At 43.2% G+C, this 14,755-nt stretch overlaps 2 protein-coding genes, 1 long non-coding RNA gene and 9 other non-coding genes across 13 annotated transcripts; all 12 read left to right on the forward strand.

Annotated features, from left to right (window-relative positions):
• The first annotated feature begins 250 nt into the window (after positions 1 to 250).
• LOC144411462 (uncharacterized) lies at positions 251 to 4,100 on the forward strand. Of its 2 annotated transcripts, none has more exons than XR_013468634.1 (14): positions 251 to 334; positions 808 to 861; positions 1,300 to 1,353; positions 1,520 to 1,576; positions 1,803 to 1,849; positions 2,020 to 2,068; positions 2,264 to 2,303; positions 2,495 to 2,536; positions 2,722 to 2,766; positions 2,939 to 2,986; positions 3,271 to 3,313; positions 3,490 to 3,543; positions 3,732 to 3,793; positions 4,003 to 4,100. It is a non-coding gene; the product is annotated as an uncharacterized LOC144411462 (long non-coding RNA). The 2 variants fall into 2 exon arrangements; XR_013468635.1 differs by lacking the exon at positions 251 to 334 and adding an exon at positions 586 to 609.
• Positions 580 to 666, forward strand: LOC120824529 (small nucleolar RNA SNORD74). Its single transcript, XR_005712988.1, has one exon. It is a non-coding gene; the product is annotated as a small nucleolar RNA SNORD74 (small nucleolar RNA).
• Positions 1,395 to 1,456, forward strand: LOC120824535 (small nucleolar RNA SNORD75). The gene has a single exon (XR_005712993.1). It is a non-coding gene; the product is annotated as a small nucleolar RNA SNORD75 (small nucleolar RNA).
• On the forward strand, positions 1,885 to 1,955 carry LOC120824521 (small nucleolar RNA SNORD79). Its single transcript, XR_005712981.1, has one exon. It is a non-coding gene; the product is annotated as a small nucleolar RNA SNORD79 (small nucleolar RNA).
• Positions 2,111 to 2,194, forward strand: LOC120824531 (small nucleolar RNA snR60/Z15/Z230/Z193/J17). Its single transcript, XR_005712990.1, has one exon. It is a non-coding gene; the product is annotated as a small nucleolar RNA snR60/Z15/Z230/Z193/J17 (small nucleolar RNA).
• LOC120824530 (small nucleolar RNA snR60/Z15/Z230/Z193/J17) lies at positions 2,343 to 2,426 on the forward strand. The gene has a single exon (XR_005712989.2). It is a non-coding gene; the product is annotated as a small nucleolar RNA snR60/Z15/Z230/Z193/J17 (small nucleolar RNA).
• On the forward strand, positions 2,580 to 2,662 carry LOC120824532 (small nucleolar RNA snR60/Z15/Z230/Z193/J17). The gene has a single exon (XR_005712991.1). It is a non-coding gene; the product is annotated as a small nucleolar RNA snR60/Z15/Z230/Z193/J17 (small nucleolar RNA).
• Positions 3,354 to 3,424, forward strand: LOC120824536 (small nucleolar RNA SNORD2). Its single transcript, XR_005712994.1, has one exon. It is a non-coding gene; the product is annotated as a small nucleolar RNA SNORD2 (small nucleolar RNA).
• On the forward strand, positions 3,589 to 3,660 carry LOC120824527 (small nucleolar RNA SNORD47). The gene has a single exon (XR_005712985.1). It is a non-coding gene; the product is annotated as a small nucleolar RNA SNORD47 (small nucleolar RNA).
• LOC120824526 (small nucleolar RNA SNORD47) lies at positions 3,846 to 3,918 on the forward strand. Its single transcript, XR_005712984.1, has one exon. It is a non-coding gene; the product is annotated as a small nucleolar RNA SNORD47 (small nucleolar RNA).
• Positions 4,101 to 4,322: 222 nt separating the features above from the next.
• tor3a (torsin family 3, member A) lies at positions 4,323 to 9,245 on the forward strand. The gene is given in 7 exon segments (XM_040184683.2): positions 4,323 to 4,388; positions 4,391 to 4,598; positions 4,706 to 4,831; positions 5,463 to 5,728; positions 6,319 to 6,494; positions 6,981 to 7,105; positions 8,022 to 9,245. Coding segments are annotated over 7 exon segments (1,200 nt in total). The 5' UTR covers positions 4,323 to 4,337; the 3' UTR covers positions 8,270 to 9,245.
• Positions 9,246 to 9,681: 436 nt separating this feature from the next.
• On the forward strand, positions 9,682 to 14,752 carry LOC120824354 (calreticulin). Its single transcript, XM_040185133.2, has 9 exons — positions 9,682 to 9,977; positions 10,548 to 10,649; positions 11,234 to 11,437; positions 11,553 to 11,647; positions 11,826 to 12,035; positions 12,210 to 12,323; positions 12,520 to 12,663; positions 13,172 to 13,264; positions 13,454 to 14,752. Exons 1-9 carry the CDS (start codon positions 9,884 to 9,886, stop codon positions 13,694 to 13,696), a joined length of 1,299 nt encoding a protein of 432 aa, XP_040041067.1. The 5' UTR covers positions 9,682 to 9,883; the 3' UTR covers positions 13,697 to 14,752.
• Positions 14,753 to 14,755: the final 3 nt, after the last annotated feature.

Consider the following 14,755-nt stretch of genomic DNA (forward strand, 5'->3'; position numbering starts at 1 on the left):
AAACTATTTGTAAACAGACATGTAAGCACAATAAAAAGTTAATTGATATTCTTAAAACTAGATATTGTTTTTATCTCTACAATACACGGGCAGACCAAAATGAATGTATATGAGGAGTTAAATCTACATTTATACAATTTCTCAATGCACTGTTTAGTTTCCGGTTATTTACTTTAATGAATCTTGTTTTTATAAGAATAGAAGTTCGTACATGTTAGAACGGGGCCGGCAGGGGCGCTGTCCTCGGAAGTATTTTTCCCATCAGCCAGTGCGACACCCGCTATAAAAAAGGTCCGCACCCTCTGCTAGTTCTCAATCCTCGGCTGCCCATCAGGTAACAACCACCTCAAATCCTCGAGCTACTTGTCCTCGCAATGTTCCTAGATTACTTAATAGTTTGAGCTGTGACGCTTCTTTAAGACAAGCTGCTTCTCTGTCCATTATTGTGGTCAAGTTTTCCTTTTTAACGGAAATCTTAAAACTCAGGCCTCGCCCACGTGACTCTAGTTATCAAACTAACATTAACATTCGCAAATCCTCCGTCTCTTTAAACGAGAATAACCTTGCCGGAGCTTTTCCCCCGTGACTGAATGATGAGAAAACATGTTGGTAGGGACATCTGATTTACTGTGACGAATACCAACTTTCTTCTCCTGACTTCACGGGACAAGGCCCAAAGCCGGTTGGGCTCCACGTTAGCTGCGCTGCTAGCGAGCGTTTAGCTGCTGCGTGGCCCGACCGATGCAGATGTGTTTTCCTCAGTTCGGCTTCATTCATCTTTAACTAATAACGTGCCTTTTTTTTCAGGTTGAAAAAGATGTGCCTCGACGTTAGTGGGGAACCACGCTGCATACCGAGCGGGTGAGTCTCAATAGTTTGTCCGTCTGTATTTAGAATAGTGGACAGATGTCATTTCTGGCATTCAGCCCTGAAACTTTTGGATTAAGCTATACACGTTTCTGATTTTCCCATAACGGAAATCTTGCACTCTAGCACGAGTCACGTGGTGGAGGCCTGCTATCAAACTCCCATTAGCTAACCTCGCTCTCTTTAACCGAGCCGAACCTTGCTGGAGCTCTTCCGTGACTGAATTAGGAGAACTTGTTGGATGTCTGATTTAAATGTGACGAATGCAAACTTAATTCTCCTGACTTAATGGGACGAGGCCCGAGGCCGGTTCGGCTCCTCGTTAGCTGCGCGGCTAGCGAGCGTTTAGCTGCCGCGCCGAATTGATGCCGATGTAATTTCATCAGTTTGTTGCCTCGTTAATTTAACTGTATAACGTGCTTTTTTTTCCAGGTTGAAAAAGATGTGCCCCAACTTTAGTGGTGAACCACGTATCATACAAAGCTGGTGAGTTTCCCCCCCACCATCCCTCAAAGATAGTTTGTTCAAGTCTGTGATGCATTTAGAGTAGTGGACAGATGTGATTTCTGACAAATTCAACTCTGAGACTTTTAAATTGAGCTATAAAAGTTTCTCTGTGACCAGCGTGGTGCTGAACTGTTTGTTTCAACAGGTGTCTCGGAAGTTGAGAGTCGTGCAGGAAGCAACAGTGGGAGCAATTGCAAAAAAGGTACGGATTACTTTAATATCTAGACGGACTTTTGCTTCTCTGACATTTGGAGAAGCGTCAGTCTGCCTTTATCCTGCAGTGTGCTTGTGATGCCATTTATTTGCTACTCTCGACAACATGGATGACGATACTTTCAACCCACCAGTTGACTTATCTGAGGCACCAAGCTTGTTGCCTTCAGGTTAACTATTATTATTTTGTTTGCTCATCACTTGTGTTTCTGCAGGTGTGCCTACATTTTGTTCACGGATCAGTGATGGGTCCTTATAGCAGGTAAGGAACTTTCTTTACTTTCTTTTTTTTAAACAAACTGTAAATGATGATACTTGGGAATCTCTCTGAAAAAAGTGAAAGACTAACTTTTTTTACTGATACAGAACAGACTAAAATGCTTACATAAAAGAATATGGGCGTGTTTACTCATCCTTAGTTTTAACTTGCAGGTGGCCCCCCCCCCTCGACTTGCCTTGGGATGCCTTTCCTCGGTTCACGGTGAGTGGCTTTGTACTTGATTGAATGTTTGATTACAAACGTCTGATACAATGATGAGCGCATAGTTCAACAGATTAACAATGACGATCATGCGTTTTTGTCTTTCGCTCCTATCTGATGTGTTGGCCTCAACCACTGGTGAGAACCTGTTGTTCTAAACACTGTTTAAAAAAAAAAATCGATATTCTTTTTCAGAAATGTCTGATGGGAACACATTGCCGTCCTCCAAATTGAGGTGAGTGCAGGTCCTCATCTGGGATCAACAGCCTGGTGCTTGATACAATGATGAGCGCATAGTTCAACAGATTAACAATGACGATCATGCGTTTTTGTCTTTCGCTCCTATCTGATGTGTCGGCCTCTGCCACCAGTGAGAACACCAGTTTTAAATGACGTTTTTAAAATATTCATGTTCTTAATTTTCAGTAACTTCAATGCCAGGAGCTCACCACTGCTATCAGAATTGAGGTGAGCGAATTTCCTCGCCGGTGATGAACAAACCGTGTGGTGCTTGATACCATGATGAGAGCATAGTTCAACAGATTAACAATGACGATTATGCGTTTTGTCTTTCGCTCCTAGCTGATGTGTCAGAGTTGTCATTTAGTCCTGTGTGATAAATACAAGAGATGCTCACAAGTCTTCTCCTCCAGCCAGAAATGTGAAACCCTCCCGCCAGAAGATCTTTCAAGACTTTGGTAAGATCATCTAATGGTTCAGTTTTCTGCAGAAACTATTATTCAGATGTGATGAGCAATAATCAGGTCTCCGATATTTTTGAGGAAGTAATTTAATCTGATCTGGATTGTTTTTTTTTAAAGAACTTTTAATTTATTTTATTCATATTAATTTACACAAAGCTTCTTACAGGTGATGTCGCTTGTTGGCTCTTCCAGAGGACAACATGTCACCAGCAGAGTGAGTATGAGAGTGAACCCACACAGACTCAGACGACCAGGTTCAGGTGGTATAGAATCAAACAATAAGGTGGCAATATATTAGGCTAATGTCCACTTCCCATTGACCACTGAACTCTCCTCTGAGTCTGGACGTGCTGCCAATGTTGACACCTGTGATGACAAAGTTAAGACTGACCAATCCATGAAGTCATGTTTATTAGCTCTAACTGACCTGGTCAGTGTGAGTTAGGTTATCCTATCCCAAGTTGTGGGCATATTTGACTCACTAATTTCTATTTTCAGGTGTGACTGCTGACTTTAAAGGCCTTTGACAAGATCAGTTTAGGTGAGACCAAAAATCCTCCAGTAAATGAAATTAGTGACTTGGGTTAAATGATGGTTTACCAAATGTCTGGACTGAACTTCTATGTGGATAATTTATGTTGCTGACTAACCCAGTAAATGTACTTTTCAATAAACGAGTCATTGAATTCTAATAACTACTATTTGTGCATCCATCAGGAAAGGGCTTTTCCTCATCATAGTACCAAAAAATGGGCTGCCTCATCCTTCATGGTAAGAATTTTAAGTCTCTTTCTAGTCTCAGTAATTCCTCCACTAGACCTGTGATGAAAAAGATTCTGCCAAATGATCTCATGATTATACTCCTTCCGTTCCATTTTTTCCTGAGGCAATGTAGTGTGTTAATCTGGCCTGTTTGTTTCCACATGTCAATATTTACGAGACCTTGTTCCCCCCCACAGAATGACTCCCTCAACGGCTTGATGCTGGCCAGTGGCAACCCAGTTGATTCCCTTGCTCCATGGTAAGCATTTAAAGTCTCCATTCTATTTCTAGTCTCAGTAATTCCTCCACTAGACCTGTGATGAAAAAGATTCTGCCAAATGATCTCATGATTATACTCCTTCCGTTCCATTTTTTTTCTGAGGCAATGTGGTGTGTTAAAATTGTCTGTCCTGTTTAGTTACGGTTTCCCCATGTCAATATTTACGAGACCTTGTTTCCCCCCCACAGAATGACTCCCTCAACGCCTTGATGCTGGCCAGTGGCAACCCAGTTGATATAAACTTTTGTTACGACATTGTGGAAATAAAAATTCTAAAACAATTCTACCTCTTGTGTATTGGTACTTTAATCTCAACTATTGATGGGTAAATAAACTCAAATGATGTACAATACTAGTTTTACTGTCATGTATTAAGGGTAGCTTTCCATAGAGGGGTGATATGTTAAGTCTTTCAGTGGCGTATAATAAACCGGGGAGGCAAAGCAGTGGTTGCATTTAAAGAGGGGCGGCACCAGCTATGCGCATGCGCAGTTCACCGCCGCTACGGCGAGCAGAGGGGTAAATGTCCGCCAATAAGTGTCCGTGTTTGAACAACCCGGAAAGGGACCGCGCGGCGTTCACTCTGCTCTCCGCCGCCTCGGACCGTCCTCTTCACCCATGTTTGTGCGGTGGCTGCTGCCTGTGCTCCTGGCGCTGTCCGCAGAGGCCAACTTCTTCCAATTCGGAAGCATTTCAAATGCTTCCACTTACTATTTTAATTACATCTATTGCAATATATGGGAGGGGGAGTGCCAGCCCAACCAGGACGATGCAACACAGCAGGGTAAGGTTTTATTACCACAAATAAACACACACGCCGTGTGAATTTACGTTTTTTTTTTATTCGGCCGTTGGTGCTGATGTATAACGAAGTCGTGTCGATGTTGGTAGCAGTTCCCACCAGCGACCTTTGGGCGGGTTTTTCTCACGACTACAGCAGCCTGCTCCATCAGTGGTACTGTAGCCTGGGCCAGTGCTGCGACTCTGGAGACTGCAGGATAACCAACAACATCTCAGGTATCTGCTGCATGCGAGGGTCCGTCCAGTCAGCCTCGTTCCATTGAGCTGTTTTTGTCAAGGGTGGTTAACTGCTCCATTTATACCAGATCAAATATGAAAATAAGACATGGTTCCTTTACGATACTGGTCTGTTTAATTATAGTCCTACATTTACAGCTTGTTTTTCAATGTAGCTTCTGGAAGTTCGGTATGCAAGTTGCTTTGAATTCTGCAACGTGGACATATCTCAATATAAAGAGCACGAGACTTTTTAAATAAATATTTTACATTAAATTTGGGTAAAAGAGCCATATCCATTCAGTAATCTAACCATATGTATTTTAAAATGGCAGCTGATATTGATTTTTTTTTTAAATCCTAAATTAGCTTTTCATTGAATTAAAATGCCTTTTTGTTGAAAGCCAATATTTTACTCCGGCGTTCAGAATGCCTTTAACTTTAGTGGCTGTGTTGTAGTTGAATTCTATTCATTAGCTTTAACTATAGTTAAATGCTTTAGCTGCTCGCTGTCATTACCCTTTGAATTTTAATCTGTGAATTTTCTGTGCCAGTGAATATCTTCCCATCTTAGAATCCAACGCGCTAACCGCTGTGTCCGTCTTTATCTTCTCTCCTGTGACAAGTGCAGGTCTGGCGAGGGACCTCAAGACCAAGCTCCACGGACAGCACCTGGTCCAGTCTGTGGTTCTGAAAGCCATCCAGGGTTTCATCAACAACCCGGAGTCCAACAAGCCACTGACACTCTCCTTCCATGGCTGGTCTGGCACGGGCAAGAACTTTGTGGCCCGGATCATCGCCGACAACCTTTACCGGGACGGGGTGAAGAGCGAGTGTGTCAGGCTCTTCATCGCCCCGTTCCACTTCCCGCACGCCAGGCTGGTGGACACGTACAAGGTGCGACCTGCAGAGCCTCGTTAGAACGGAGTGTGCCCTTCTGTGCCAAGGACAAGCTGCCAGTGTCCTGTGTGTTTTAATTCAGCCAATCGATGATAACCTTCTGGACAGATGCTTTAAACCAAACATCGGTCCAACGTGTACTGACGCGCTTGGCTTTTTGGAACCTGGTTTTTGTTTTTCTTCAAACCAGGTCACAGGTGCCAACGTGGTTCCAGCTACTCACATTTTTACACAATCACTACGTTAGATTTCCAAATGATGTTGACTCAGTGTTGTCAGACAACTGGATCCAGATGTGAAAGGGAATAGTACGCACGATGACCTTTAAACCCTGATACTTTCAAAGCCTGCGGAATCTTCTTATTGGCAACATCTGACACATGTCGATGTCACTAGACAAGCTTTCTTATTTACCTGGTTAATCATAGAAATAAATCATGAAACATTTATATGACCTTTTGCACGGTTCAGCCCTTTGTATATAATGTAGTTTATCAAAGGTCTAAAAGTCCAATTTCAGCGGTCGAGGTCTTTGTCCGACTCAAAGCTTAACAGTCGTCGCACTGGGGTTCGTTCTCTGTGTGCAGGGCCAGCTGAGGGAGGCGATCCGCGACATGGTGCTGCGCTGCCCTCAGACTCTCTTCATCTTCGACGAGGCTGAGAAGCTTCACCCGGGCCTCATTGATGCCATCAAACCCTACATGGATCACTATGACAACGTTGATGGAGTCAGCTACCGCAGAGCCATCTTCCTCTTCCTCAGGTTGGGTTGCATAACAGGCGCATCACATCTCTGCTGTCCTTGGGATTCTGTCAGCTCATCTGAAATTAACGATGCTCCTTTGTTCCCATAAGCCCCCTAAATTCATTTTTCATATTTTCAATTTGTCCAATTACGGCTGATGCATAATCTGCGTTTCAAATATAGGGTTAGATACACACCATGAAGAGGCCTGGAATCACTAAAACACTGTTGTAACAATATCATGTTAAACAAACATAACATTTTTATTCAGTTCTCATTCTCTAAGCTTAGCAATAGTTTCATGTGATAATATATAAGCATAGTTATGACTATTATGTTTATCCTTATAAATCATCAAAGATAATGTATTAAAAAAGGTTGAATTACCCACAAAGCCTCATGTCTTATACTACTGCACTGATCCAGTAAAAACAAAAACAAATCCTCCATAAATAACCTCAGAGACTTTCCATCTTGTTTTCCACTTCCCTTTTGTCTCTACAGTAATATCGGTGGAGCTACGATCAATGACGTCGCACTGGACTTCTGGCACTCGGGTCAAAATCGAGAGGATATCGGCATGGAAGACCTGGAGCATCGTCTGCGGGCTGAAACTATGGAGTCTCATGGTATCCCGTTGATTTTTCGATTCTCTCTAGAACGATTCGGTCTCGATTCAGAAAAGTTAATAATGGGAATTAAAAAAAAAAAGCCTGTCTCGCGCGAGCAAAAGTTCGTCATCATTACCGGCACATTAAGAGCAATGCGTCCAGCTCGCAGACCGGTCCGTCAGTCTGAATCTGAATATCTTGCCAACTTTACCGAACTATGGAGGAGCCTGCGCATATCTTACCTCATTATTTCGATTTTCCAAAAAGTCGATCCGTATTGAAAGTTGGCAAGATATTCACAGATTTGGACTTTTTTCCGGTATTTTACAAATACGGACCGGTCTGAGACTTAAGAGCAGCTTTTTCTTCATTTAAAAGAAAAGTGAATCTGTTTAAAAAGTGAATCTGTTTAAAAAGTGAATCTGTTTAGGCTACTTCCATATTGTGTTGAAATGCAAGCTGCATTGGTTCTTGCATTGTTGATAGAAAATCATATTTGATTGATGAAGATTTTTTTCTTATAAAAAATTAGAGAAGGTACTTCATCTGTTGATTTTCTTTAATTATCAAATAAAGTAGGAAGTGATTAGCAACCTCTGAGTAGCAAACTCAGATTTGAGAAAATTGCGATGCATCGATAATCGTTTTATCAGTTTAAAATCGATAATCGGTTTAGAGTCGAATCGTTGACCTCTGAATCGGAATCGAATCGAATTGTGAGGTGCCAAGAGATTCCCACCCCTAGTTTTAACACTCTGCCATTTCATCGCGTGCAGGAAGTGAAGCATTTCTGTGTCAGTGTATGAACTACAAACCCCTTTTGCATGTGTGATTTGGTCGGGCAACCCTCTCACATTAAAACAAGCCTCTCCTACCTTTATACAAAACATTAATTTATGCAGTTTTAATTGTGTAATTGCTCCATGGTTCCCAGGTGGGTTCGCTCAGAGTGAACTGATGTCCGGCCACCTGATCGACTTCTTCGTACCGTTCCTGCCTCTGGAGTACCGCCACGTCAAGCTCTGTGCGCTGGACGCCTACACAGCACGAGGCCTGGAGACCGATGAAGCTACGCTGGATGAGGTTGCCAAGGCGATGCTGTACGTCCCCAAAGAGGAGAGACTGTTCTCAGCTCAGGGATGCAAGTCCATCCCCCAGCGGATCAACTTCTTTCTCCCTTAGGAGGGAGCGACAGACAGACAGAGACCTGGAAGGGATGTGAGATTGATTTACCAACCCATGTACGCACAGAGCCACAGGGATGTGTCCTCGCTGCTCGGCTCCACGTACTCTCCCCCCCACACACACACACTCCCCCACTCCCCCCACAGATACCAACACGTGTCTGTCCAGGTCCCTCAGAAGGCCAGAAAGCAGGACTGATCCTGTATAAGAGGGGGAAGCAGCTTGAGTCGCCCTGCAGACACGAGCAGCGCCACACGGTCGTCATGCGCAGTGTGGCTGCTCCTCTTCACCTGCCTGCTTTGAATCCTTGCTGTATCAAAATGCAGTATTACACAGTACTAGTGGTTTTGAAGTGTCGTGGAGATTGAGTGATACATTTTTGTCTCGCTATTCTTTTTTTCTTCTTTAGCAAAAGTGGTATTCTTACTGTTTTTTTAAAGTTTAGTTTCATACTTTGTGTGCCAGCTTTGGCCTGTAAGACATAGTGCTGAATGTGCACGTATTATTTATTGATATTAGTTGTGATGTAGTTCAACATCTTTTTGTGGATTAGGTTGAATGAACGTTTGATGGGAGCCGGTGTTATGCGTAAATATTAAAAGAAAAATATAGTGCGCCTGTATAACGGTGAACGTACATGGCACTGGGATGCAAATGTTACTGAAAATGTGAGTACACGCCTCAAAAGCAACGACTGAAGGATTAATTGTTTTCGTAAATGATTTAATAACCGTGCTTTTAATATATTTTTAATAGGTTGTTACTATTGTGTCACATGTCTTGTGTCATTAATTCATTTTGCTCATACATTGTTCTTGTTGACTTGTTTTAATGCTTTCACATAATCTCACAGGGGTTTGAGGTGGTCTGCTTTAGTGCTTTTCAGTGCCAAAGCTCAGGATCACGTCACAAGAACATGAAAAGAAATGTCGGAAATGGGATTTTATGAAAATAAACACTGTAAACTGACAAAGGTTTCTTTTAACTAATTATTTTGATGGGATTAATTTGATGAATAAATCTATGCAGTTTAATATATTCATCATGCTAACCATCTATAGCTTTATTTAAATAGCGCAAGAACATGAAAGGGTGGTTAAAAACAAACAACGTACATAAAAGCAAGAACTGAACGGTTGTCAACATGACAGAATGCACATTTGTATTTTAATGCAGCATATGTCTTATATCATTTTGCCAGTCGACCAATAGATTTAAAGGCTGTTAAAACTGTTGTATTACTGTTTTTACGTTATTCCATACATGCATGATTCACGCAGGGCGCATCACTCTTCCTTGGGCGTGTATCAAGCAAACGCGTGGTCTGCTCCCATTGGCTGCACCGGTTGTCCTTCAAGGTTTCCCCCCCGGCCGATTGGCCGAGATGAGCAACGCTTCCTCGTTGAGGCTCAACGCCGCCGTCCAATCAGATTCAGACATCTGTTCCGAGCCGAGAGGAGACCAGCGGCAGCCTCTCAAGCGCTTATCACAGTAACGTTAGCACGTTAGAGACTGCGCCGGCGAACAACGCCTTCTCCGTGAAACAGAACAATTCATTTGTGATTCTACCCGGGTTTTTTCGCCTCTGGCGTGGTCCTTTATCGCGTCACAATGACAGCTCTGTCGCTGCTTTTGTTGGCCGTTTCGGCCGCAGCTGCACTGGCCGAGTCCACTGTGTATTTGCGAGAGCAATTTGAAGATGGGGGTGAGGTTCTTTTTTTTTTCTGTACAATTTTATATATTATACCTAATGCTACGCTATGTATCCGTTTTAATACATAAACAGAAGTGTTAAATATATAGTAAATATGTTAGATATCAGAATATTAATTCAATGCGCTAGTGGTGGCCTTTTAAGATGTTTAATGATTTATCTTGACACAGCTCCTCATAATTGGGCCCTTTTAATACGCGTGTCCGCATACCGTTCTGTTTGGCATCTAGTCCAACTTAAAATACATCGGCACCGTTCGTATTTTGACCTGACCTCCCCTCCTCTTCGTCCTCTCCATACAACCCCCCCCCCCCCCCCCCCCTCACCAGCTGTCATCAAACCCTGCCCCCTCTCCCCCTCCGCCCCTCTCCTCCATGAACACCCCCCCCCCCCACCAACAAGAGGCGTAGATGGTGACGGCTCCTAAAGCCCCCTGCAGCACAGCACATTGCTGGCGCACCTGCAGCGATGCATCACCACCAGTGGTGGTTTTAGCGGCTCGTGCGTGTGTTAGCAGAGACTCAAACATACTCTCTCCTCGTCGTTGTTGTTGTTGTGAAGATGCCTGGAAGAGCCGCTGGGTGGAATCCAAGCACAAGTCAGACTACGGCCAGTTGGTTCTGAGCGCGGGGAAGTTCTACGGAGATGCAGAGAAAGACAAAGGTGAGGGGAAACCTTTTTTTTTTTTTCAATTGTATGATATCACTGGGGATCTGTTTGAGTTGTTGCGGGTGCGTTTTATGGATGAGGTGCATCCTGTTTGTCTAAGCTCTGTGCTGAGGAGGTTTAGGGACACATTTGACTGACATGGATATAGAGGGATTTGGTTAAGTTTTATTGTCGTCCTTTTTATAGGACCGTAAATTCTTCAGTTGTTTGTGTGACGTCATAAAGTGGGACAAGTAAGTGCGTCTGCTTCAGATGTGAAAGCAAAATCTACACATGCATTTCAAAAAAGATTTAGAGCTGCAAACGAGTCACTCTCCCGTCAAGTCCCGTCTTGTGTCGGAGTCTTTTTCTCGTACGGTGTGTCATCATGGTGAATGCAGGACTTCTCGCTGAGAATCTGAATGTGGGTTTTATTTGTTGCTGTCAGGGTGTCAGTTTTTCCCCATTATTCACTCCCTGTGGAGCATCTCCAGGATCGGACGGCACATGACATCATCACAACGGGCCGCCTCTCCGCCGTGAAACTCGTCTTCGTTAACGCGGATGCATGGCGCTGAGACTCTTCCCTCTCGCCGCAGGTCTGCAGACGAGCCAGGACGCCCGCTTCTACGCTTCCTCGTACCGCTTCGACGACTTCAGCAACCAGGGTGAGCCTCTCGTCATCCAGTTCACCGTCAAGCACGAGCAGAGCATCGACTGCGGTGGAGGCTACATCAAGCTGTTCCCCTCTGGCCTCAACCAGGAGGAGATGCACGGAGACTCCGTCTACAACATCATGTTTGGTGAGTGCGGACGGGTTCCACCGGCAATTTTGGTGGCATATTTCTTTGCATGTTTCACCAAACCTTAAAATTTAGGGTGGAATTGAGATATTTAGCTTTTTGTTTGCTTGTTTAGGTCCTGACATTTGTGGGCCCGGGACGAAGAAGGTGCACGTCATCTTTAACTACAAAGGCAAGAACCATCTGATCAACAAAGACATCAGGTGCAAGGTGAGAATTCAAGTTATTCTTTGATTTTACGTTTACTTGGTGAAACATTTTCAAATTCGCTGAAAAAGTCTGTCTGAATGGTTGTTCCATTAGTTGTCATTTTGTATCACGTTCTGCAGTTTTACTTGTAATTCATCGCGAATGCCATCTGAATAACAAATCATTTCATACCGAACAGGACGACGAGTACACCCACTTGTACACGCTGATTGTCAACCCCGACAACACTTACGAGGTCAAGATCGACAACAAGAAGGTTGAGTCGGGCAATCTGGAGGATGACTGGGACTTTCTGCCTCCCAAAAAAATGAAGGACCCTGAAGCCAAAAAGCCTGAGGACTGGGATGACCGGGAGAAGGTTCCCGACCCCGACGATAACAAACCAGAGGTCAGCTGGCTCGAGTGGCTCTAGAACTCAATTTGTCTGTGTTTTTCATAATCCTCCTTTTGGGGACGTTTTTCTCATACTCATTTTCAACATTTCAATTAATTTGGAATCCATATGTATTTTTTAAATTTTTTTATTGTCATGTTCATGTCTTCACTTGTATGTCTTTGGTAGGACTGGGACAAGCCAGAGAACATCCCAGATCCTGATGCAAAGAAGCCTGATGACTGGGATGAGGAGATGGACGGAGAGTGGGAGCCGCCTATGGTCGCCAACCCTGAGTACAAAGTAACGGACACATTTTTCTACACTTAATATGAATGATTAATGACTCACGGACCGGTTTCATGTTATTATTATTTAACAATTGGGAAAGAATTTGGTCATTTTTCAAACTAGATTTTTTTTTTTTTTTTTTTTAATGGGCAGATAAATTCTGCTTTTGATTCGTCTGCCATAAACCCCACTGTTTTGTGTTTTATAGGGTGAGTGGAATCCCAAAGAGATCGACAATCCAGCCTACAAGGGCAAGTGGACCCACCCGGAGATCGACAACCCGGAGTACACAGCCGACTCCGAGATCTATAAATACGACAGCATTGGGGTGATTGGACTCGACTTGTGGCAGGTGAGAACTCACAGAAGCTGACTTCATCTTATTCATGGGACTGCGCATTTGATCAGAGCTGCATGAGTGTGATATCTGTTCAATGTGAAATTATTTTTTTCTGAAATATAATCCTGCCGCAGATATTTCTTAGCTGGTGCTTCATATTAAAAGTCTTAATAAAACATCTTTGTGTGCAACAGATCGTCACAATATAATCCTCTCAAATGGTTTCAATGGAAATGGGCCTAATGATGTAAATGTGATCATTCCCTGTAATCCGAAAAATCCCATTTCAACTGCAATATTAGCTGTTCAGCCAAACATATTTACTGAATAACCTGAAAGGAATTAAAAATGAATTAAATGGAACAAGCACAAACTAGTATGTGAATTGAACCTCGTACTTGCAAATTATACTTTTTTTTTTTACACTATTTTTGTTGGAGCTGAAGCTTTTCTTCTTTTTTTTCTTTTACTGGATATGTTTTCTTGAAGCAAGTGTAATGTGGACTTCTATCTGATTCAGGTCAAGTCTGGCACCATCTTCGATAACTTCCTGATCACCAACGACCCGAACCTGGCCGAGGAAGTAGGCAACGACACCTGGGGTAAAACTAAGGTCAGCCCAAAACCCTTCATCCTGAGCCAGACTTTGTTTGTGCATTTTGAAATGGTTTAATGTGGGTTCCCCTCAGTGAAATCCTTGGGGGGTGTAGCATTAAGAAGGGTTGTCTATAGACAACTGCTGTTAACAACAGCATGACGACATTTTAATTTAACGTGTTGCCGTCATGTGACCCCCCCCCAGGATGCAGAGAAGAAGATGAAGGAAAGCCAAGAAGAGGAGGAGAGAAAGAAACGCGAGGAAGACGACAAGCAGAGGGGAGAGGAGGCAAAGGAAGAAGAAGAAGAGGATGAGGAGGAGGAGGAAGAGGAGAAAGATGAGGAGGGAGATGAGGAAGAGGATGAGGAGGAAGAGGAGGGAGAAGAGCAGGAGGAGGAAGAAGAGGACGAAGAAGGCACAGACTCTAAACTCAAGGACGAATTATAAACTCCACGCAAGAACTAACTGTGTCAATGAGCCATGTGAGCGAGACCGACGAGGTGATGGACCCTCGCGACTGACACCCTGGGGTGGGGCGGGGTTTTCCATTTGTTTGTTTACAAAGCAAGGGAGTAGGTGAAAAAGGGCAATTATTGTTGTTCTGTGCTACTACTACTACCACTACTACTACTATTGTTATAATTATTATTATTGTTATTATTAATCATGGAATAGTACTAGAGAGAAGGGAGTTGTCACAACAGGAAATCAAGTCCATCCGTTAAAATGTTTTGCCCAACAGAAATGGATATCATTTGTGTTCTTCAAAAATCTGTTTTTATGAAGTATAATGTGGTGGTGACATGGGAAGCTATGTTTTGGTACGTGGATGATACCATAAAAAAGATGTCTGTTTACCTCATGTTTTAGTTGTATTAATCTGTCACATGTTTTATTTTATAGTACCTTTTACAGTCAAACTCTCTCTGTCATGTCCCTTTTTGTTAAAAAAAAAAAGAAATTGTCAATCTCAAACTAAGAGTTAGACAAGATCACACTGGCTGTTTTACCTGCTCTTATTTAACCAGCTTGGTTTGAACGAGGGTCGACGGTGTGGTTGCATCGGGACCGATCCGTTGAAGAAAGACATCGCCCATAGGATGATAACACCGGGTGCGTTGAGGAGAAACCCCCCCGCATCGCTTTGTACTGTATAGCGCACCCTTTTCTTTCACTTCGATGCATATACTGTAGTCTTGTCTGTCTAAATAAAAGTGTGCTTAAACTCTGATGTACATTGAGAGCACTCCAGTAGCAGTTAAGCTTGCGTTAACTTGGAACATGTTTACTCGTGGTAGGTGTACACAACCAGTTTTTCCCCATATGTTGATATCTGCACTGCTGTACCCCAATACACTGTCCCAAATAGTCTGAGAGATGATCCTTTTGTAAAAGACACATTTTGTACTAATGGTAGTAATTGAAGTGGGAAGATTTCCATGTTGCTGTGTAAAAAAACAAAGAAAAGTGCTCTGTCCAATAAAACCGACCAGTGGAAAATGAGCA

Source organism: Gasterosteus aculeatus, chromosome 8 (assembly GCF_964276395.1).
Source record: "Gasterosteus aculeatus chromosome 8, fGasAcu3.hap1.1, whole genome shotgun sequence".
NCBI classification, from domain to species: domain Eukaryota; kingdom Metazoa; phylum Chordata; class Actinopteri; order Perciformes; family Gasterosteidae; genus Gasterosteus; species Gasterosteus aculeatus.

Excerpts from the sequence above, each read along its gene's own strand:
- LOC120824354 (XM_040185133.2), top strand. The coding sequence starts at position 9,884 with ATGACAGCTCTGTCGCTGCTTTTGTTGGCCGTTTCGGCCGCAGCTGCA. Across the intron at positions 12,036-12,209 it reads CCGACGATAACAAACCAGAG|GACTGGGACAAGCCAGAGAA; the intron begins GTCAGCTGGCTC and ends TGTCTTTGGTAG. Across the intron at positions 12,664-13,171 it reads TTGGACTCGACTTGTGGCAG|GTCAAGTCTGGCACCATCTT; the intron begins GTGAGAACTCAC and ends TATCTGATTCAG.